We start from the raw sequence: 24,570 nt of genomic DNA, 5'->3' as shown, positions 1-24,570 counted from the left end.
TTTTAGTAACCAGCCACTCGATGTTGGAGCCTGGTGGGGATTGGCTAGTGGCTGACCAGGTTAGTTCAGTCCTCACGAAGGTTGCCACTCCCTGCTGCTTGCTGTGAATGGACCCAGCGAGATGGAAACCTGGCATCTTGAGGATGTTATTGTTAGTGCAGTGTGTCTCCTGCAGGAGTACAGCCGCTGCCCCATTGGAATCAGCCAGGTGACGTACAATTTCGAGTTTGGCGGTGGTGAGGCCCTCGACGTTGAGTTGGAGCACTGGAAGACCACGGTTTTCGACGGTCGGGATGACCGTGCGTCCTGAGTGGGGCGCTTCTCCGTTCCTTGGCCTGCCAGCTCTTTGTTTGGTTGGCGACATTCGTTTCACAAGTTGGTCTTGCACCATCTCTTGTTACTCACAGGGAAGGCCGCGTGAAGGCTTTCGTCTTCTTCCTACTTTTCATATGATTGTAATCTGATTCAAAGTGAATGGTTGTTTTTTTTATCCACTGGAAATATTGGAATTAACCCAGATACTGATGTAGATTTCATTTAGAAATGATTTGCCGCTATCAAGCATATCGAGAAAGGCCAATCATAGGAGACAAAGGAGAGTCTCAGTGCAGATCTTATCGCCAACACAAACATGATCTATAATAGCTTTGTAATGGCTTACAAATGACCTAATTGAGTTTATCATCACTGAGTTTATCTGAGCTGCTGACTGCAGCACTGATACTAGATCCTGGAACACACCAGAGAAGAGCAGAAGGGCCTGAGTCAATTAACCAGATTGAAGGTGACCCGACTAATCTGCAGCCTCTACCAGAGTTGTCAGCAACAACCACATAATATACTTGAGTATTAAAAAAATAAATAAAGTGAGCAGCTTTTCAATCAGTATCGAGAGCTATAAACATTTTTCTTAGTGACCCGTAAGAGACGTTAAGGGTTAGAGTCCCAACACCTTCTCCTCACATCAAACACAACATCAATTAAAACATCATCTTCGTCATGGGATCAAACATGGCCACGCAGTATAAAATATATGTAACAAAAACTCAAGACTCCAGAGTAGTTTTTTTAGGGGTTTAATTGCTGTACGGATTCTTTAAAGGAAGTGATAAACACATACAAAAATACATTTTAGAAACAAACATCTAAATGACCTGTTTAGTTAAATGTTTCTGAAGAGCGAAACATGTCTGAAAGAGTGGTGTAGATTTCAATCGAAAAAGACCTACCTGCTATGAATGCTATTAAAAAAAAGATCACATGGTACAAATATGCAAATATAAATAAAGTGATAAGAAAACCCCCAGTAATGAAGAATATGTCTTTTGAAAAAGAAAAAAAAAATGAAAAAACGGAAAAAAGAAAAAAATCTGATCTCTGTACATTTAGTTCGAGAAACTGATGCTGGAAAAAAAGAGCCTGTGTCCCAACTCTCTACCTGCTCCGATGACGAGGGCGCTTCTTTAGCATCACTTTACACTTTGTTGTATACATATAACCTCTGTGCTGACGACCAACACAAAGAAACCCAGCTTCAGACCGTAAAGATGGAGGGTCGGGGGCCAATGGCAGGAAGACGTTGTCTCCTGACCCCCTGCCACTCGCCCCAAGCCGTGGCCCCAGGAGATGCCTTTTAAGAACCTCCACAGGAGGCGCAGAGAGTTAACACCCAAAAAACGAAGGGAATTCCGTCTCTCTCCAACACGTAAACCGCCTATGCATGCACACACCGGCACAACTCATCAAAAAAGCTTTGAACCATTTTTCCCCTACAAAGCACCACACAACTCTTTCATGGACGCGGAACACGGAAAATGACCAGGACTTTGCTGCATCTGTACGAGGTGCCGCTAGCAAACAGACCCTGGTGAAGCGGCGGAGGTGGGTAAGATTGTGGGGTGATAGGGGGAGGCAAGGGGGGGGGGGGGGATGTGTTAGTTAGCCTTCCTTATGGTCCAGAGGATCATTCTGGGCGACATTATGTCAATCACAGATACAAACACAAAACTAACACTCGTTAACGTTTTCACTCACTTTGCGTGAGGCACATATCTGACATCGGGTTTTTAACACACCAAGAAGAAGAAAACCCATCAAACTTTACTTCTAACCCCAGACCAACAGCAGGTATGACAGTGCCACTAGAGCTACTGAGCAGAAGGATCAGCGAAGCGTTCTGATATGGTTCTTCCAATGCTTGGCGCTAATCCCTCGAATGACAGAAAAGCTTCACTTCCAGAAAATGCACAACATTTCCCGTTGTTGTGAGAACGATTTTCTTGCTCTAGCACCTGAGTAGCATCGACGTCACTGGGCATCTATGATCACCTACACACAGCAAGTCAACACTAACCGCAGGCCCTCTCTGGGTTGTCATGGTAGCCCAAAGAGGCACAGTTGTGATTTCTGTTTTAGGTAAAACACTCAATTAATCCTCCCCCACGACTGTATCCAAACCTATACAATGTTTACAAAAAAATATCCAGGGCTGGAGAGACATTTTTTTGGGACAAGCAGTAGAGAAAAACAAGAAATTACAATTTTTTTAACTTTTTTTTTTCCTTTTTAGATAAAACTACAATAGAATGGTCAAAAGACTTAAGTGATCTTTTGCTTCTTTTTTTTTAAGACAAAAAAAGTTATGTACATCAACATTTACTGTACAGGTTTCTGTTGGGGAGAGAAGAGCGAGAGAAAAAGGAAAATCAGCGTACACCAATGTGTGTAGCAAGGGTTGATAACTGTTTGTGGTCGTTTTTAAAATATGTTAACTGAGAGAAAAGGAGAAATGAACAGAAGAGCAGCTCATTTTTAACCACTGAGGGAGAAGACAAGTAAAAAAAAACTGTTGCTTTAGATCTCATGTAAAATTACTCCATAAAGTTGTGTAAGATGCCCTCTGGTGGTGAGTGTGACAGAGGGCGCAGACAACATTGACCAAATCACCTATCCACAAGCAAATCTGTAATCTCTGAAGGTGTGGCGTGAGGTGTCCGTCCTGCTGCTTCACTCTTGAGACTGACCCGTCGGAACGCACTCCCTGTCCCCGTGTGAAGTCGTCTCCTTGGTGTTTGCCTGAACTGTAAAGCCCCACCTGTGTGTGTGTGTAAATCCAGTCTGTTGGTGTTCAGTTCAAGCGATGTGGATTCTGGCCTTCTCGGTTTCTTTCAGCCTCTTGGCCTGCTCCTCCAGGGAGGGGGAGTGGGGTCTCTTGGAGGCTGCACCGTTTAGTGGGTCTGCTCCTCTGCTCACTAATGTAGGGATGGAGCTGCCTACAGGGGGCACCACGTGTTTTGAGGTCACATTTTCTACAGGGAGAAACCGAAAAACATTGGTCATGTGGACAACTGGTTTTAACAATTGATCGCACTCATATTGTAAATCGCATTTAATTCAATTTATGACTAATCCTTAAAAAAGTACAATTCTAAAGTTTGCACACAGTTACTGAGATAACACTTGTCATTTTTGCCACCTCCCCAACTGGAGTTCAATTAACTTCCCTCCTACCAGGTCTGCAGGATACCTAGTTTGGCTTTGGGGAGGCGTAAGCTTAACTCAGCATAGGTTTGCAACGTTGATAAAAATTATTATAAAAATAAACATTTTATCGGAGCAGCAGTATGGAGAAGTGACTGTTGTTTAACATTACGTCTTATTGAGGCATATTTCAGTCATCAATTAATCATACTTGTTTTGTTGATAAAGACTATAATGTCTAATCAGGTGTAATAAAATACTGCATATGTGAGCAACATATAAGCAGGTTCCCCCATGAACTAGGTTTAGACCAAGTCTTGTTCTCCAATATTAGAGAAAGATGACTTCAGTTGCAAAGACTGACGGTTTAAAACAGATACTCACTCGAGCCAATGACAGGAATGGACATGCCTTTCTCTTCCGTGGCAGGAGCAGCGTCAGGGGTGAGGGTGCCCTCAAACATTGGGGGCTTAGGAGGTGTGATGCTGCAGGAAATAGGAAGGTACAAGTACATTTAATTAAGTCGGACAGATAACTAAAAAACTGTTCCACTGGCCTGTTGGTGCAGGAATAAAAAGAAGATTCTCACTTGTGGCGGTTGAGGGCCAATTTAATTGAATTCTTCACGACACGACAACTGTTGCTGGCTGGGAGGGGCGAGGAGGCGTCTGGCAGCTCCATGCTGGGAAGTCTCTGCACTCACAAAGAACAAGGTTAATTTCCAATAAGTTAATACTTTGTATGTCAGTGTGAGATAGAGCTGATGGTTGAACAAAGAAGTTGCTACCTGTGTTCTTGAGGTATCAATGGTTGGAATGGCCTTAGCCTTAGATCCAGCCAGTGGAGTCTAATTGTGAGGAGACAACATGTGAGTAAATACATTAATTATCTATACATCTTTACATAAACAGTTAACCAAGGTAGATTGTAGATGACACCTACAGTATCGGCTCCATCTCCATGTACATTGGAGTCAGAGGATGGTGGATATGGCTCCTTAAATATAGAGTCATCAACAGGCACCACCTGCAGCAAAAACAGTGACAGCATCCCGTTTAGTTTAAATCCCAACACATTCATGTTGACACCTGTCCTGAACTGGGAACACCCTCCTGACCTCGGTGTCTTTTGGCCTCTTGGCCAGGTCCTCTTGTGTAGGCGATGGTGGTCTATTGGCAGGAGCTTCAATGATGGAGTCGTCCAGCCCATTGGGCTCCTCTTTGGGGCTGCTGGCGTCGTTGGGGTCCTCACTGCTGCTGGCTGGTGGGGAGGCAGGCTTCGCTTTACCCGCAGGCTCTTCACAATGAGGAACACACAGAAGGGAAGAAATTAGATGAGGGTGTATTATTCAAATCTCTGGTATCCAGTTAAAGAACATGAATTAATACAGTTCTCTAGATTTGTATTTGTGTTTCTGCAGGTGTCAATAAGTGACATTTAAGAATTTTTAAGACCAAAATGAATGAAAAGTAACATCTCTGTAAAGTATGACAGGAGTATGAAGGAATAAGATTAAATGAACTGTGACGTTATTCAAATTTACACAAAAGCTTGTTTCTAGGTCAAATTCAGATTTTTACATTTTAGACTGTAGTCTTTTTCAGACCCCATGGAAACCCTGATTTCTAATCATGTATGTACATGGTGGACTGTAAAGTAGCCTAAATATGATATGACCATACAATCGGCAAATATCGGAAAAACAACTGACCACAGGAAGAATTTTTTATATGTAACAATACTTTCTTTGTAGTAGTCACTGTAAAACTCACTTGAGCCAATGACAGGGATAGACATGCCCTGGTCATCAGCAGCTGCTGCGGCACTGGGTGCTGGAGAGCCTTCCTCAAAAAGCTGCTTGGGAGGGCTGACACTGAAAAAAGGAAGATTATTGTAAGCATCAACACAGGATGAGCAGGATAACAGGAAGGGAAAAGCAAAAGTCAGAAATATAACATACCTGTCATCAGTGTCGGATGCAGGTTTGGAGAGTTTTTCGGGTGGGGAGCTGAAGGGAGTCCCTGAGTCTGTGTCTCTGGAGCTGTCCAGATGACTGCTGTCCAGAGAGATGCGCTTCGAGCTCCCACCGTTAGAGCTGCGGTTCAACTCTGCCATGCTCTGCATGAAGAGGAGAGGGGAGAAATAAAAAGAGACAATTTAACAAGAGGCAAAATATTGAGAAAATCCCTGGTGTATTGAAAAATTGATTTGTCCCAATGTGCTGAGGGAGATATCTCACCCTCTTCTTCTTCTGCACCACTTCAGGAGGAAGATACTGATGGAGCTGTTTCTTCTTTACATGTGTGGCTTCAATCTTCATCCCGTCCTTCAGCATGTTGATGTTGTTGGCTTGTCTGTACACTACAGAGAACAACACAGGTCACATTCAGGTTCGCTGAACATTTTTACACGTCACACTTTCTTGATACTATGTGTGCTAGCCATTTCATCTACTGTGAGACCTTGGAACTGGAGCACTTCCTCTTGCTGGGTGACAACTCAAATACCAACGAAAAGAGGACGTACCAGTGTCTGTGAAGGACTGGATGTCGTACGTCAGGTCAATGTTCACACTCTCTGCATTCTCCACTTTCTTGAAAATAATCCCGATGAACCACATGGATACAAAGTCGTTCCTGTTGCAGAAAAACAGAGGTTTCAAGTTAAAACTTTTATTCACTTGTTTATTTCATGCTAATTGCAGACCAAAGTAATAATTATGTTCGTTTTGCTCCAACAAGTCTAGAAATGAAAACACTGAATATCATGCGTCTGTCTGAAGACCTTTGACAACAATGGAGTTCTGGACTTACTGACTTGCACAAGGAGCACGCACACAAATCTTTCATATTCCAGAACTTTCTCTGTTTATAGTGTGTTTGTATGCTTGGATACAAGTAGACTCACTCGTTGCGGTTCTCTTTGGACCCGGGGAAGGACTGTGGGTTGACGTGAGCCAAGGTGATGTACTCGTTCCTCTCCAGGTTTCCAACCAGAACACGGATCTTTGACTCAACCAGACCGATCCTGAGGAAAAACATCAGGATGTACACATGAGTGAAATGGAAATGAGTTAGATTCACAGTATTAATGTACAGACAGAGGCACCACTGTGCCAGTCGGCTCAGTTGAAACCCACCAATGCACATTAAGCACGATAAGGAATGGCGGTATTTGTAGACCTACTAGAAATCCAGTGACACTCACCATTCTAAGTGGTTTTCTTCTGTGGATGCACTGGCAGTCAGAACTATATAATGCCTGCAGCACAAAACAGAAAATCAACATTTAAGAAACATTTGCTGTATCCTACTCAGGTGTATAGTGAAAACATGTCATTACAGTCAGTATATGATGCAGTACTGCTGTGCTGGCATAAAGATCTTATGACCCCTTTTCATCTTTACTGGGCTGCAGGATTCATCAATCTTGGCTCACATGTACATCCTTTTGATTGTGCAGTTTGTTGTTACATGGTGGAACAAAAACCATGACCACACCAGTGCTCAGTTGACTCACAAAGCTCCAACTGGGGAGTATAAGCTCCTAAAGAACCTGTCCTAGAACTTAGCTGTGGTAATTGAGATGTGTGTGTGGGAGGAGCTTTCATAAACAAAATGAGTCGATCCAACTCTAGCAACCACAGTCAGGATGAGTCAAATCTGCAGAGTCTTCAAAATGTGAAAACAATGATGTGGTTGGAAGAAAAAAAAACAACGCAAATAAACCGTTTCCTTCAAAACTGCTAATGTGAGCCAGGCAGCTTCTTTCAACATTATGTTACTTGATACAGCTCTGCATGTTTTACTTATGATTTGGTCAGTAAAAAGTTCCTCCCATCCATCGTTCATCTGACAAATTCAATACCTACTTGTATTTCTGGAAAAAGTTGGGGGGCTCGAAGAGTTTAGGCCATTCTGCTTTTCCCTGAAGAATCTCATCTGTGATGCTTAGGCCTGTTCATGATAAACACATGGACAAATTTGTAAGGCTTGACAATTCAACATTACTTAGTGACTGTACCATTATCAGACTTTGGCCAAAACTTGTTTTAAGAGAACACAAACACATGGTTATAAGGTATGAATTAAATTTTGTTCATGCCGTTTCACATATGCATGCTGATTTACCGTATTTGAACTCCTCGCTCATGATGGTGCGTGTTGACGTGGACACATTGTACGTGGAGTTCTGCTGGGGATAGGCAGGCGTGATGATGGGCATCAAGTGGTATCTGTCAGACGGGTTCACCTACAAACACGGCACAGGGGAGCAAGATTGGTTTCACAGCAGGAAATGAGCCTTCATGAGCACTGCCCCCCAGTGCCACACTCCCAATCCCACCCATGCACTGTACATCCCAATTCACGTTACGGTCTTAAAGTTGCCCTCCTCAATTAATGCAAAGGAGGAGGAATAAATTCAATATTTTTGAGGTTCCCTCTCTTAAATCATCTGGGCTTACTGATGAAGGCTGCGCAGCTGATCATCCATATGTAGCTGAACTGCTACTTAGTACTTATAATATGCCATACCAGCCGTACTATGCGTGAATGGTCTGCAGTGTTAGTAGCATTAGATTCACCCATTGTATTTTAATGTCGTACAGTGTAATTATAAATAATACATGTTCACATTGAGCCTCAACAAATTCTGAAAAAAACTGTATACAGACAGATCACAAGTAAGTTTGTACTTCCAAATAAAAAAGAAAAAAAATTTAGTATATTTTATGGGGAAAATGTCTCATAGTACATAGTATAAACATAGAGGGGGGGAAATAAAAGATCTTTATAATTTCGTGCCCAATGCATAGTGATACTTGGCTCTAATGTGACTCAACGGAAATGACAACAATAGACAATTAAAATGTGTTTTTATTGCTGAAGGGACACAACAAACATGACACAGCAATTTGAATGACCAGAATTGTTTTCAGTTTATGCAATAGACAAATTGGTTTGGGTAAATTTGACATAAAAAAAAGCTAAAAACATATATAAAGGGAAGACCGACCTAGAAAACAAACATTCAGACTGAGAGTCTCTCCTGCTCTTTGACTAGGAGCACATTAAATAAGAGTTGATGACATAAAGAGGGTTTAGAGAAAAGTCAAGAAGACACAAGAAGAGCAAGCTCTTAACAAGTATTTACTGCAGTGCACACAGTACTATTATTAACCTGTTCACACAGGTATTTGATTGTTTTGACAATTGGACTAATGCATTTTAACTGATGGGATGTGTCTGTCTGATAAAAGACGTCCACGTGGGAAGTCTTCCTAGCCCGAGTTGCTCTGGGGAAGCGTCCTCCAAGCAGACTTAAGAGCATTGGAACTCATGAAGGGGGGACCCGATTAATGTCATGGTCACATGAGGACAGAGGAATAAGGAGAGATGAAATAAGAGACAATGCATGTAGCTGTACTCATTCCTGTTGAGCCAACTTTGAAAAAGAATAAACAAACTTTTAACAATTTAGCAGATACTACTGTATTACCTGTGTCTTGTAGAAATACACATAACAGGGGCATAGCAACATTTTAAAGATGTGGAAAGGAATCACTTATGTCATACTCACTCTGGGATCCCACACAGGTAAATTCAGGTTACTGTCCTCAGGCTGTTTCAGTAGAACAGGATTTGGCCACTCCCTGCACAAGGAATCACAAATGTAGTTAATCAATTTGTGGATTTTGAATTCCAACACCTGTGACTCCAGATGAATGTGCAATACTGCCATCAAGTGGCACAGGACAAAAATAAAGTGAGATTTGTAAAGAGCCACATTCTCACCATTTTGAGAAAACCAAGAAGAACTTGTGCACGAGCGTGGCGGCTACAGCGTTAGGGTAGAGCTGACAGGTCCTGGCAACCAGCATGGCCCACGACACTCCACCCAGAAACCCCAACATGTTGGAGTAGATCCCACGACCTACAGTCACATGACAGATCACGACAAGCCTATGGTTTAACCTATCATGCTGGAGTAAATGTAGATTCTCTATAAGCATTCTCACTGTACATTTCTGACACCAGGTATGAAATCTCTTGGGAAGGTAAAGGCTTGATTTACAGGACAAAAGGAAGTGAGAAACATTAAGAAACCATAAAAGGAAAATGATGGTGCATTTTTTTAAATCTACCTTTCCTTTTGTAACAGAAATGGCTCACGGTGGAACAACTAGTGTAACTGTGGAAACTAGACCCGGTTAAAGCAGACTCTTGTTTTTGGAAGAGGAAAGGATAGTGAAGACGGGGACTGCAAAAAAAAAAAAAGAAAACCTATCTCCCAGTGAAATAGCAGTGTCATACAAGTAGAAGACACAGACATTTGAAGAGGATTTGTTGTGATAAGGGCTGATGCTGGGGTCTGTGTATTGTAAAGAAAATCATGTGCTCTCTGTAGCAGAACTAATATGTCACTTCCTGCCTGTTGAGGAATTTCTGACCATCCCCAGATATTACAGTAGATGCCACTATATATTATGTATATAAAATGATATATCTGTCGTGAGTGTCTATCTAATTCCACACACACTCCCTTGTCTCCAAGCAGTACACCAAGGTCAGGTCATTGATAAAGGACCAACCAACAGCACATTGAAACTATGCTTGGCAACTTTCAGAACTTCAACTCTTTTGCGTATTTCACCAGTGGCAAGACAATGTGATTTAAGAATGCATACTTCAGGCTAACCTATCCAATGGGACGCAAACACCTACATGTAACAGAATGACTGCAATTCTAGCCATTCATGGATGTGCCGTTGGAATGGTGATGCAAGTAGAGGAAGATATATGGAGATTTTGTGGGAGGCATCTTCAGACTTGGTGGGGAGGGGGGGTGACAATTGCTCATGTTACGGTTTGTATATTGTTTGCATATATATTGTCCCTTTCTGGTCTCCTTGATGCATCAAGTCTACAGTGAAATATTTAGCATAAGACATCAGCTGCTGCCTGAGTTCTCCTTTCACCAGCTTCCAGAAATATGCCTCAACACTGCCTCCGTCTGCTGCACCCGGCTGCTCCACCTCTCGTCTGACTAATACAGATTTGTTGCTGTTGTGAATGCGCCTGTGCAGAAAACCTCCCACTGTGTTGTGCATGTCTAAAGGCAAACCCTGGGTAAACTCTGGACCCAATTCTTCAGAGTTTACCCGTCAATCATGTCTGAAAACATCTATACAGACTATAATGAATCCATCATTAATTGAAATAATGGAGTTACCCAAATATGAAATGAGTGATGTTTAAGAATACACTGAAATCAGAACACCTGGAGAAGGTTGAGATAAATGTGTTAGTCTTTTTTTTAGGGCATTTATATTTTAAGTTGTAACAACTGTTTTTGATGGGTAAAACTGATGACGGCCTAGAGTTCATATGCTGAAGATGCGTTGAAAAGGACTCTTTGATGAAATAACATGCAGTTAAAGTAGAAAAGTAGATGTGAAAGTATCTGAAATGATTTGAATTCACTTACGTTTCGCCCACAGTTTGATGGCTCTCAATGTCAGCCTGAAGTTTTCTTTGTTTGGCACCAGGTACAAAATTTCATCTGTCACTCTACAGCCTGGAAGTAAACAAAATAAGGATGTCGGGATTAACCGATTTTACCATAACTTAAAAACCGTAAGAAATCTAAAAACTACGATATCTAAATATGGTGTCCTGCCTCTCGAGGGCCATGTTTTGTGTTTGTGTGTGCGAGCCGCTGAAAAGTTAGTTGAGAAGAGGGAACTGCTTTAACAGCCTTATTTCCACCAACGCCGGCCTTTCGGTTTCTGACCAGCTCCAGCTGACACAAACACAGGTTAGACTATAAAACTAACTGGAAATAATAGTTGATAATAAATATTTAAAGTTCATTAGGTATATTATTAGCTATATATTGCTTGTTGCTTCTTATCCTTATAAAGTATTGATAATCATGAAAACCATTAAACCTTGATATTTCCTCTGACTATAATCGTGACACCAAAGTTTTGTATCGTGACATCCCTTAAACAAAACATAAATCTCAAACAAGCATCACACCAGTGTTTCCCAAACAGTCATTTATTTGTGGCAACCCACACTTAAGTTTTTTAACAGTTCAAATGGGTAAAATCATTTTTCATTTTCATTTCATTAAAACGTTACATTAAAATGTGCGTGTTAATTCACAATTTGATATGGTTCACGTTTCAGATTTAGTCATATACCTGCCAAATGTGGTGTATAACAAACAATTATTGTACTTATGTACACGTTCACTGTGGAAAAGAAACGTACCATTAAGGCTGCGAATACACCTAATGTCCAAGTTTCTCAGGATGGAGTCTCCCCTTAGGTCCAGGTTGTCTGGAATGGACTGCAAGGCCAGTCTGGCAAAGAGCAGGTCAATCTGCTCAGACGGAGACAGAAAGTAGGTATTGGAGACGGTTCAAGATATAATCTTATAATTTTGTCTATCATGTTAAATGTTCAACTACTTTAAAGGAAGCGACACATTGGAAGAGCAGTCATGTTGATTTTCATCTCGGTCACATCATCACAACTGAAACATAATCACTTTCTATCAGTCCAGGTCACAACTGATCAAAAGTGGAAGAAATTCCTTCAAGCAGGCTTGAGATATCAGGAGGCCAAAAATATATATTTTGAAGTCACTGTGACCTTGATCTCTCCTGAGATATCGTGTTCACAGGAATGGGACGGACAGACGACTTGAAAACATAAAGCCGCCGGGCCACTGGCTGTTGCTGGCGTGGAGGCTTGACAAAATGAAAAAAGGGATATCTCAGTGACTTACCTCTATTCCATCAAATTTGAACTTTATCACTGGTACAAAAGCATCCTCGACAGCCTTAACAAAAAGAGACAGACAATATCAAAATCAAATCTTGAACAAGACAGTAGTATGGCAGACTGACATTATCATTCCATGATACTGAATATCATATGAAAGAGGCATTAACCAAGGTTTGTTTTGTAAGAGATAAAAACGATTTACAGTGGAACTATATTATTCATTTAACATAAAAATATTAATGATGTGACTTTGGAGATTGTGTCTTCAAGAGTCAACCAGATAACTCCAGAGTCGCAACCACTTGTAATCTAATCCCCTGGGTGTTACTACAGTGACTATACAACTCTGGTGATGTTCTTTCCTAAATTCTATATGTAATTAAAGTTAGACTCAACCATACAGACATAATCCAGCAATGTAAAAAAGGCTACATATAGTTGTTAATTTGCAGGAGAGTGAACAAGGGAGCATAGCTTTCTCCCGTGGAAACAGTGATGCAAGTGATGTCATCCTCTACACTGAAACCTTTGAATTTACATGATCACGACTTTAAGGCTCAGATAAAACAAGAGCTTCTTTATTGGGTTAATGTCCAAATATTGCAGTTACTCTCTCAATGAATTAAGGTAACATTGAAGCCTACAGATACATTGGTTTGTTGCCTTTTGCTATAATGACAATTGTTGAAAAATGGACCAGACTTACCCTCAAGTCTTTGATTTCTTCATGCTGTTTAAATTTCTCAAAAAAAGACTGGAAAAAGTCAGTTCTCTCTACATGACGTGGAGCCACACACAAGGCATCAATATCAGCTCCTGTAATAGACAATAACGTTTATCAGTATAATCTGTGTTGCTCAGTAGGTTGATGACTTCAATAACAATCTGATAAATAGACTAAGCAAGGCGGCAGCATTCAAGGTTAAAGATTGTGTAGCTAAACAACTTTTGGCATTTAACAAGTAGAGCAGATAAAAGCAAGCACAGAAACTTTAGTGTTTTCGACAAAGATCAATCTGATTCAACCCCCGACTGCTTTAGACAGTGTCACCCAATGAACTGACAAGACACACAAACAAGGCCTGGATTTTCTCAACACTGATGAATTCTGGTAAACTCTGTAAAAAGGCAGGCAAAAGTGAAGACATTTTCCGATGTCTTCACAGAAGAGGTGACTGTGAATCTTCTTTCTGTTGCCCTGACATGTCCATGCCTTCAAACATATTTTAAACTAAGCTTCAGCAGACAATAAATCAATTGAGTCTTGAATTATACACAATGTCTTCAAAATCGATTTAAAGATAAATTTACATTATGAAATCAAAAGTATTGGTCTTCAGTATGGTTGCATTAACCAGATATATTTTTTACTCTAGAATAAATAGGAAATATGAAATGTTAAACACAAGATGGCCAAGTTGCACAATTTGGAAAGGGAGATCAATTACTTTTGAAACTTCTTGAATGCATACAATGCCTCTTTATCATTCTCGATTATGTTATGTCCACTTCAACCTGCTACAGTTGCAAAGTGACTCTTCTTTAGAATAGAAGGTTGTGTATGTTGTTTTAGTAGAGACAACTGTCCATAACAAAATTCTATTATTTGTATAACGCCAAATCACAACATACGTTATCTCAAGGCATTACATGGTAAGGTTGAGACCTTATTATGCCTGAACAACAGTAAAACAACTTAATATCTTTGTCTTTGGCGGAATACAAAAACTGAATAACAGCGTAGTTATCATCAGTGACCTGTTTTTCGGTTTCTGTTGATAGCCAACTCAATGATTATGAAATAATGAGTTTACTGCATCCTATAGAAGTAACATGTTAAACAGCCTAAGGGCTTCATGAAGAAAATCAAATAAAAATTGATAAATGGGAAAATGTAATTTCTTTAAATTGTGTTTAAACGCCTGTTCTTGATCTCCAGTGAAAAGTTTGCAATGCTTTACAGCACTACTTTACACACCCTACTATAAGTTAATATTCCAGTTGGAGTTGTTTTAGGCAGGCAGCTATTTCATTAAAGCTGCACTGAATTCCAGATAATCTCTTTACATTCTCTAGGGGCTTTAAGGTGAGAATGCAAATGTCCAAGTAAGAGCCTCTGTAGGACCCCTGCAAGCCTTTAGTAAAAACGCAAGAAATCCATTCTTAATGACGTTTTTGAATGCTATGCAAAAATGTTAAGGAATTCAATTATCCCAGGATGAAAAAGCTGTGCAATACATGTAGAGAACACCCACTTAAATGTAAAATTCTTTGGTGATAAGGAGCGATGGCGATGTAGTGTAAACAAAAACATGTGGTCTCCATAGAATAATTATTTTGTTCGCCCTGCCTCTTGCATGGTGGGCCCTCCTGAACACTTTGAAGATTTCAGTAATGTTTTTAATGTGTCTGAGTGGACAATTTCCAGGAATTTTTTTATATGTGAAAGGCAAACCCCAGAGAAAGTCCAAACCCCATTGTGCGGACATTTTCTAGAGTTTGTGTTTGAAAACAGCTTAGGCAAAGTTTAAAATTAAATTCAGGATCAGCAGGTAGCCAGTATTTGGGGGAATTTCATATTTTTTTCATTAAAAATCTCTGATGAGCACATCACTTAAAACAGCAGCAAAGAATTGAACTGAAATTGCCTCAGTTCATTATGTTGGCCTACACATATTTAATTAACAGATATTATACATCGAAACATCTGTAACTTTTCTTTTGTTAACTGTAACTCGGCAGTTCACAACCTTCACAGTTGTAATATAAATAGGTTCAAACATTTTAATGGAACACAGGTAATTTCAAACCTGTTTTATCAAAAAGTGCAACTGGCTACAATAAACAAAGCATCCGAAACGGATGAGGGGTTATATAGCAGAAGTAAATATATATCAATCATCTTGGTAGCTGAACATCTAAATTTAAAATTATTTACGTTTTTAACTCATGTTTTGCGTTTGTTATTTGAAGCAAGGTGTTAAGCAGGCCCACTTTCACACCAATGCCTTCAGCCTATAGTGAGCCAGTGTTGCCACTGCTTTCAAATCCTCAAAATGCTCTTTTCAAAAACACTCAATAGCAGATGAATATGACAATGCCAGCCTCGTGCTTTGGTTTGTTCAGAGTGAACTGAGCAGATCAAAAACAACGATTCACGCCTGCTTAGACAGGGTCAAATAGAGTGTGGCATTAATGTCCCGTTCCATCTGTCTCTCTTCGCTCCGTTAAAAAGGCCAATATAGCAAAGTTTAATGTTTCTTCAACAATTTACAGGTATTGAATAGGGATTGGATTGTTGTCCATTGAAAAAAGGAATTTCACATTTAAATTAAAACTACACGTACCTTTTGTATGTACTCCAAGACGGTACGAACCGAATGTAAATATCTTGCCTCCAACACAGCTAATGGCTGATGGTGGAAGATTCTGTTGAAGAGAGTAGCATATTCAATGAAACAGTGTTTGCGTTGTTTGATATAACATTCTCTGATTGGACAGTCGTCACTGATGACTCCACAATTGATCATTTACCACCAATCAAATGTAAAAAAAAAACTACATAAGAACAGAGCTTACCTTTAATTCACTGATCTCTGAGATCCATTCTTTGACAAAGTTATTCAACTTCCCAAGAACTGCAAGTCTGCAAAGAAATAAATATTAGCAGGTGCTTCTTGTTAATCCACGCCTTTAATTTATCAGACAGTGACACTGCAAATATTCAGAATAACTAATTCAGCTGTCTTAAATGTCAAAACATTAAGGAATATACATTTAATTATAACAATGGCATGCATGTGTATATTAGACCACAGCAGAAAACAGCAGGCGGACAATAAATACAATACATGCTGCTGTGAATATTTTTGCTGAGACTGTGCATCCCTTACATGTGCAGTTGCGACTGCAGCAAAGAGCTGCATAGTCGAGAAACCTACTAAACATGACAAGTCAAATATACAATTTAAAACATGACACGCTTCCTCACCTATGGTTCAATTCCTCTTCATCTTCAAATACCCCAAAAGGTTTCATGGCATCGCAGAGTTTCTTGGTGTACTGGTGGTCGATATCACGTGGAGGTGCAAGGCTAATGGCAGAGGTGATGCCATAGTGTTTCTGAGGCTGCTGCTGCTGCCCACCAGGCATGGTGCTGCGAGGGAACATGGCAAAACACGACATTAAGTCTACTACACAAAGATACTTGACGCTACTACGTTGACCGATTCGTCTCATGGTTTCATTCAATCACGAGTGGTGAAAAAGATGAGAAATGACCATTATTTACCAGGTTGCTGCTAAGGTCGATTGTGGAAGATTGTCAGTGTTTGGTAGTTTATGTTCCTCCCATTCCAATTGCCGCGAAACCATGTGTAAACACGAAGCTACACGATATCACAGCAACCTGCTTATATAACTGAAACAACTATCTCAACACTTACTCTAAATGTGTGTGGAAAACCAAACCCGAATCCCACATTTACCATGGAATATAGTGACGTGTTTGAAATGTGCCGCTGTTCCAGCTCGGCTGGTGGCGAGAACATGTTAGCCGAGATGCTACAAACAGGCTGGAAGCGCTAACAAATTAGCAAATTTAGCATGTTAGCACACGTTAGCTGGCCGCTACGGAAGAAATGGTTAAACCAGTGACTCCCATTCTGACCAAAGCGACTTCGCAGTTGACGTTTATCAAAGAGAAAGACCAAGCGTGAATTCGTTCGTTTTGTTGGATGCATTTATAGAAAAGCTACCCAGCGGGAAACAAGCGAGCTAGCCCACCAACCGCGGCTGGAGGCCTTGTTTGGTTGTTGTGACAGTTGGCTAGCATTAGCTTTTAGCCTATTCTTCAGGACTCTGTAAAACGTGAACAACATTGTCGATGAGTGGAGAATGTGCCACATGCGGGACTTACCTCGACACCTCTTTCATGACACACTACAAAGCCTGCCCCGTTTCCAGCTGCGGACCCGTGGAAAACCTAGAGAGGCAGCAAGTGGAAATGAAAACAGCCTCGACCTGATTACAACAATGGTCACTTTCCAGAGAACGTTCAAACCTTCCCACTGAACCGGAATCACTTCTTATAAGAAGAAAACTGACATAACCCTGGAAGAATATTCATTTCTAACTCCGCCGCAGAGCGCAAAGGGTTTTTATCAGCTAAAAATAAGTTGAGCTGCTGTTAAGACTTTTTTAATTATTCAAAACTACAAATGTAACAGCGCTTTTTTCTAGTCGGGGATACGTCTGCTTGCTGCGCGCCCAGCATCCACCGACAGGGGGCGCCTCGTCATCACACACTCGTCACGTGACCAGAGAGGAGGCCTTGGGGCTGCCTGAGCGCAGCAGAAATTAGCCGATGCTAGCTACATTAGCACACACAGCTAAGTGCTGAATGGCGGACACAGCTCACACACGGGTAGTCTGTAGCAGGAAAACACCACACACATCAACACGTTATCCACTCATTAGTTTCTCAATGAAGGAGCGTGGAAATTCAGGCACATTTCTTTTTAGAGTCGGTGAGTTTGGCTGAGCTATTACTGGCTATTTGTCTTTAGCATGTGACGACACAAGAGTTTATAGCACATTTCAAACTGCAGAACTCCAGCTGCTCTCCTCAAAACTCTTGAACCAAGTAAAGTGTGCGGCCATCACTCCAGGTATATTTATGAATCCAACTGAAAGTCGTTACTGTAAAAGGGGTTCTTGTTAAAGAGTGCAATAAAATCACAATTTTGTTAATTAATTATTTGTGACCTACGTTACTTTGGGAATGTTAAGATGAAAATGATATGCTAAGACTATCATGGCTGTGTACAAATATATGCCATCGATATAAAGAGCATTGTTTTTATCTGTGTAAAATAAAGCCTTTAAGACTGTGCAAACAACCTTTCACCTGTCTGGGAGACAGAGCTCCTCCCCACTTGTTCTACAGCCACTTCTGTATTTTGGACTTTCAGTGTCAGTCACATTGTTTGAACTAGATAGAGGAGTAGAGACTGGCCGGAGACCCTTGACACAACAGCACAACAGCCCAAAGCCGATCACTTTAACAAAATGAGTAACAGTCCTCTTCTTGTGAATGTGGAAAAATGGATTGCACTGAACCAGAATGATTTTCTGCCGCCAGTGTGCAACAAGCTCATGTGAGTAAAAACCTTCAATGTCTTTATAGCCTACCCACATGGTTTGTGGTGTGATGAGCACTCTGCATTTTATTTGACACAATACGTGCTGCACTGACAAATCAACAAGTAACTTCCAGTGATTATTTGAGGACATGTGAGTAAATGATTGTCTTTAATTCCTCAGGCACTTTCTTCAGCTGAATATCATGTTTGTCGGAGGTCCAAACAGCAGGAAGGATTATCACATAGAAGAAGGAGAGGAGGTGAGAGGACAGGACTGATATATTCTGTAAGAGGTCTTCATTCCTCTACGGATAAGTGTGTCTGCAGCAGTGTTGATGCCTCCTGACTTAAACCAAGAAAAATACACTAACATTTTTCAATGCAAACGCTGAGTTTATCAACCACAAGAGCCTGATTCAATGAAATGACGGTTACCAGACAATGACATTTCATTAGGTCATCATTTTGTGTTTAGATTTGTAAAACAGAGTCTTTAATTATAGTTGATATGGTGATTGATTACCAAATTAAAGTTAAGGCATTTATAAGCCTCAGCTTAATGTGTGGGCAAGCCTCCCGTTAACTTCCAATCTTTGAGAGCGAGTAGGGGAATAAATTACTAAATTAATTAGGAGTTCACTGTGACCGAGCCCTTTCTCTGTTTTATATATAATTAGTGAGTACCCATGTGTGAATACTTAGCTACATGCTATGAGAACAATGTCCAATGAACAATCACATCCGAAGAAAAAATAGCTTGAACATGTTTAAAATGTGCTCCTATTCAATCTCCGCCGCTGGCTAATAACTGATACCCAAGATAATACAAACAGAAGTGCTGACAAATTAACTAATGTAGCCAACATTTGCTGACCACTGCCGAAGAACTGGTTTGACTCTTTAGAGTTTGACATTTTTAGTTGAGCCTAACAAAGGGGGGGACTGGCTGTGGCTCAGGGGGTAGAGTGGTTTGGCGAGCATCACAAATGACTGCACTTTCTGTGTATCTTCTGTCTCATTAAGGTTGTTTTTGTTTTTTAAATGCAAAGTGTAAGTGGAGTCGGTTTTCTTTTCACCCTGGTTCTCCTTTCCTAACTTCTTATGGCTTCTCCACATCTTCCCTTGCCCTTGTGATGTATTCAACTGGCGTCAAGGAATAATGGTTATAGGGAAGAAGACTTAAATTAAATGCCATTCTTCTTTTGTCTTTGGCTCCCTGTTTGAAATAGTTGTTCTACCAGCTGAAGGGAGACATGTGTCTGAAAGTGATTGAAAACGGCAAACACAAGGATGTGCACATCAGAGAGGGAGAGGTGAGCTCTGAAGGTTCTTTGGGGTTTTTATTGTAATAAAAACAATCTTAGGTAACTTTTACAAACCAAAATGTATGTAATTAACTCACTGTCATTCATTTTTTTCTCATCTGTAGATGTTCCTGCTGCCGGCTCGGATACCCCACTCCCCACAGAGACAGGCCAACACTGTGGGGCTGGTGGTGGAGAGGAGACGACTGCTGACTGAGACTGACTGCTTGAGGTTCTCTTCTTTTCTCTTCTCTTCTTTATCTTGTCCTCTTTTCTCTTCTCATCTCTGCTCATCTTTGACTGTGTTTTGCTGTTTTCAGGTACCATGTGGAAAACACCACTGACATCCTGTTTGAGAAATGGTTTTATTGTCAGAATCTTGGAACCCAACTGGTGCCAATAATCAAAGAGTAAAGACGTCCTAGATCCTTCACACTCACAAACCATCAGATCACTTTGATATGTTTGACTACAGTTGTTGTTAACTTTTTATTTGCAGATTCTTTTTAACAGACCAGTACAAAACAGGAAAACCTGATTCGGGTAAGTTGAGTTTAAGTTTCTTTGGATTCCTGTTATTTTGAACAAGGTATCGAGATACACTCCTGATCAAAATCTTAAGACCAGTTAAAAAATTGCATGAATTTGGATTTTGCACTGTTGGATCTTAGGAAGGTTCTAAGTAGAGCTTCAAAATGCAAAAAGAAGAAATGGGTACAAGAGACCAAAAGTTGTGATCAGGCAATTTATTGAAAACAACAATTTAACTCAAATAGGCTGTTCATCAGCTGATCAAAAGTTTAAGACCACAGCCTTTAAAAGCCCAAATCTGTGCAAAAATTTGGATTCCATGTCATTTCCTTTCAAGTAATCACACTGTGAAGATCTCTTGATGGAAAGGGCAAAAAAGCTCACCGTCTTTGAACGTGGTAGGATTGTTGAACTGCATAAACAAGGCCTCTCACAACGTGCCATCGCTGTTGAGGTTGGACGCAGTAAGACAGTCATTTTGCATTTCTTAAAAGATCCCCGTCAAGACACGGGACGATCCTCGTCCCAAATTAAGGCCATTACTGGTGCTGACTGCAGCCCAATAACCATCAGACGGCATCTGCGAAGGAAGGGCTTCAAAAACAAGAAACGTCTTCAAAGGCCACGTCTCCTTCAACCCCACAAAATTGCCCGTCCAGACTTTGCAAGGGAGCACCAAACATGGGACATTCAAAGGTTGAAGAAAGTTTTATTCTCTGACGAGAAAAAATTTAACCTTGATGGTCCTGATGGCTTCCAACGTTACTGGCATGACAAGGAGATAGCACCTGAGATGTTTTCTACGCGGTGCAGTGGAGGGGGCGCCATCATGATCTGGGGTGCTTTTTCCTTCAATGGAACAATGGAGCTCCAGGTTGTGCAGGGGCGTCAAACAGCAGCTGGCTATGTGGAGATGTTGCAGCGGGCATCCCTCATGACTGAGGACCCTCGTCTGTGTGGTAACGACTGGGTTTTTCAGCAGGACAACGCTCCAATTCACAATGCCCTTCTGACCAAGTCTTTTTTCCAGGAGAATAACATCACTCTTTTGGACCATCCTGCGTGTTCCCCTGATCTTAATCCAATTGAGAACATTTGGGGATGGATGGCAAGGGAAGTTTACAAAAATGGACTTCAGTTCCAGACAGTGGCCCTTCGTGAAGCCATCTTCACCACTTGGCGCAACATTCGCACTAGCCTTTTGGAAACACTTGCATCAAGCATGCCAAAACGAATTTTTTAAGTGCTCAACAATAATGGTGGAGCTACTCATTACTGAGTCAGTTTTTGACACTTTAATTTCTGTTTTAGGAGTTTTTTTTTTTTTTTTTTAGCTGTGGTCTTAAACTTTTGATCAGCTGATGAACAGCCTACTTCAGTTAAATTGTTTTTTTTTCAGTAAATTGCCTGCACACAACTTTTGTGCTCTTGTTCCCATTTCTTCTTTTTGCATTTTGAAACTCTACTTAGAACCTTCCTAAGATTCAACAGTGCAAAATGCAAATTCATGCAATTTTTTAACTGGTCTTAGATTTTGATCAGGAGTGTATCTAGTCTGATCCCTTTAAAGTGTGTACTGCTATCACATGTGGCGCTCTCTGAGGTTTCTACATATTTTTACCCTGTTAAAAGGGTTTTTAGTAGTTTTTCCTTACTCTTGCTGAGGGTTAAGGACAGAGGATGTCACACCCTGTTAAAGCCCTATGAGACGAATTGTAATTTGTGAATATGGGCTATACAAATACAATTTGATTGATTGATTGATCGATGAACAGATGAAGTCTTCAGGCAGCCTCCCTTCCAGATGAACACCATGAACGTGATGTCGCCTTTCAGTTTCAAAGACTGGCTGGACAAGCAGAGGCCGTCGCTGGCCAGTGGCAGGCCCGTCGACATGTTTGGAGCTCAGTTTGAGACAGAGGTAGTGTTTTCAACCTCAATTCTTTTTTAGTACCAACACATTTTTAGACCATTTCCCCTAACCCTACTTTTGTTTGGGGAGTGTTTAACATTCAAGATTAATGATATGAAAGAAGTGTTAAGTTTTTATATATTTGCATTTCTCTCAAAGTAAGATATAGAATGTGTGCAGTAGAAAAACGCATCTTGCCAATAGTAGCAACACTTTTAAACAAGATAAAGCCCTAACTGAATCTTAAATAAAACTATGGATTCAACTTTATAATTTCCCAGATTCATATAAGGTCAACGTGACCTTTGACCACCAGTTCCTTGAGGGGCTCCTGCAATATTACATTCACAAGGCAAAACATGTGTTGAGAGGTCAAAGTTACCTTGACTTTTGACCATCAAACTCTTTTCAAGTCATCCAGTGTGAAATGAGCAATTGGGCGGATGTAATAAGTCTAATCAGCTCATCTGTTCTAAATTTGAAGACATTTCTTCATGCTGATTTTATTAGATTAGGTTCAAGACACACATAAACACATACACATAATTTGTGAGGCCACTGTGACCTTGAACTTTGACCCTTGGCTACCAAAATGAAACCCTAATCCTTTTATCCAGGAGAATGCTTTTGATTTATGTGAAAGGGGCTTTGTGAGGCCCCTGCAACCTTGAACTAATCAGTTAATTTTTGAGTCCAAATAATGGTTTGTGGTTTGGTAAAAGAGGGGAGTTTATTTTTTATTTTAACCACATTGTTATTGGATAAAACAGCAGTTCTCCTCTATAACAGCAGTATTAACTCCACAGCACTATCTGACAGTTAGGCACCAGATTTGGTAATGGGTTAGGGTTAGGTAAACTTGCCCTGACAAGGGACAAGTTTGAAAGGGAAACTGAACGTGAAGTAGAAGAGTGGCAGTTATGGCATTCAACTGCTTGTGGAAATCCCCTATGTCTATAGAGCATAATACATGAACATATGCCACAGAGGGTTTCATCGTAAATATAGAAACATTTAAGAACTTGAAGGGAACTGGGAGAGTGCATACCTGCTCCAAGGCTAACACCCTGTCTCACCATGTTAGAGAAAGCTGAAAAAAAACCTGGATCTGCCCATTTAGCTGGATCTGCTCCTTTTGGGTTCTTCCATGGGTCATTCCCCACCCGCTACAGAATGTCAAGGAGATTTGAGTCAGTATATTTTGTGTAATCCTGCCAACAAACAAATAAACCAATGCTGATGAAAACTTAATCTCTTTCGCAGAGGTAAGGAGACAGAACAGTCAGTGAGATGAAAGGAATACATGCCTTGTTCTGTGGTGATGACAGTGATGGAGAAAATGCTTTAACTCTCTTATTTATGACCCCAATAGGCGATGGTGTTTGGACCTGGCCTGACAGAGACAACAGTACCACAGAGTGACGTGTGGATTTGGCAGATGGTATGTTTTCTAAAAGTTCACTTGCTTTGTAAGAGGGATGTATCACCATAAAATCTCATCCTTTTCCAACTTTTTCTTTCCTTCCTTCACCTTCTCTCTGTGTCTCTCTCAGGAAGGATCCTCTAAAGTGACCATGAATGAGCAGGAGTTAACTCTTACTGCAGGAGACAGTTTACTTATTCCTGAACAGAGCCAGTGAGTCTGCATTAACAATTATGGCAAACCTAGGTTCCATGATACTTGATATATGAAAAACTTTAAATGGCTTCTTCTTCTATAGGTACCAGTGGCAGAGAGAGGACGGGACTGTTGCCCTGTTGGTGGTTCAAAACCCTGAGCGGAAGAGACCATGACCTGCCAATTCACAAACACCCATTAAATACACATAAGACTTCATAGGAGGGGAGCAAAACCCTTATTCATTATAAATACATGTGATTGGACAGGAACAACTAGATATTTCAGTAGAACATGATGTAGATTGTGTTACTTCATGTTCAACCATGTAAATCATGCATTCATGTGTTTCTATATGAACCTTGACCCGTCTGAGAGTTAATAGTCACAAGAAGTTATTGCAACTGAAACGTTGTTGCGGTTCAAAGGTTTTAAAACACCTCAGTTTTTGCTACATACTCTTATATACATCCACATGTTATTTTTCTCAATGTACAGAAGCAATAGAACAAATAAACAGATTGTGATTTAAATAAAAAATGTGATTAAAAAAGCCACAACACTGTTAAACAAGTTCCAACATGTGTTTTGCGCTTGTAGTTTGATTTGCGTTCACCTTTAGTCCAGTTCTTCCTAAAGAAGCTCCATGAGGTCCATGCCTGGACACTGAGCTGCTGTTCATCATGTGAAGCATCCATCCGTTTGTCTTCAAATGTTTTCTGTCAGTATGTTGCTGTAGAATTAAGCTCTGACTAGAAATAAACAACAGTACTTATCACACAGC

At 40.6% G+C, this 24,570-nt stretch overlaps 2 protein-coding genes across 2 annotated transcripts; one reads left to right on the top strand and one right to left on the bottom strand.

Moving 5' to 3' along the window:
- Positions 1-1,060: 1,060 nt before the first annotated feature.
- Positions 1,061-17,568, bottom strand: papolg (poly(A) polymerase gamma). Its single transcript, XM_053437035.1, has 24 exons — positions 17,197-17,568; positions 16,270-16,434; positions 15,858-15,924; positions 15,626-15,707; positions 12,985-13,094; positions 12,280-12,333; positions 11,760-11,871; positions 10,969-11,058; positions 9,276-9,414; positions 9,061-9,133; positions 7,611-7,731; positions 7,352-7,436; positions 6,688-6,741; positions 6,388-6,507; positions 6,007-6,116; positions 5,720-5,841; positions 5,441-5,598; positions 5,253-5,353; positions 4,598-4,776; positions 4,423-4,506; positions 4,268-4,327; positions 4,070-4,173; positions 3,865-3,965; positions 1,061-3,308 (listed from the first exon to the last, which is right to left on the bottom strand). The coding sequence occupies exons 1-24, from the start codon at positions 17,211-17,213 to the stop codon at positions 3,133-3,135; spliced, it is 2,484 nt and encodes an 827-aa protein (XP_053293010.1). The 5' UTR covers positions 17,214-17,568; the 3' UTR covers positions 1,061-3,132.
- Positions 17,569-18,171: 603 nt separating this feature from the next.
- Positions 18,172-24,568, top strand: LOC128453912 (3-hydroxyanthranilate 3,4-dioxygenase). The gene is made up of 10 exons (XM_053437036.1): positions 18,172-18,436; positions 18,603-18,681; positions 19,651-19,734; positions 19,851-19,957; positions 20,046-20,135; positions 20,225-20,268; positions 22,032-22,177; positions 23,541-23,609; positions 23,722-23,804; positions 23,890-24,568. The coding sequence occupies exons 1-10, from the start codon at positions 18,348-18,350 to the stop codon at positions 23,960-23,962; spliced, it is 864 nt and encodes a 287-aa protein (XP_053293011.1). The 5' UTR covers positions 18,172-18,347; the 3' UTR covers positions 23,963-24,568.
- The last annotated feature ends 2 nt before the right edge of the window (positions 24,569-24,570 follow it).

The sequence above is a fragment of the Pleuronectes platessa genome, chromosome 12 (assembly GCF_947347685.1).
Source record: "Pleuronectes platessa chromosome 12, fPlePla1.1, whole genome shotgun sequence".
In the NCBI taxonomy this organism is placed as follows: Eukaryota; Metazoa; Chordata; class Actinopteri; order Pleuronectiformes; family Pleuronectidae; genus Pleuronectes; species Pleuronectes platessa.
Note: the sequence above shows the minus strand (reverse complement) of the source record. Positions and strands in the feature narration are given on the sequence as shown.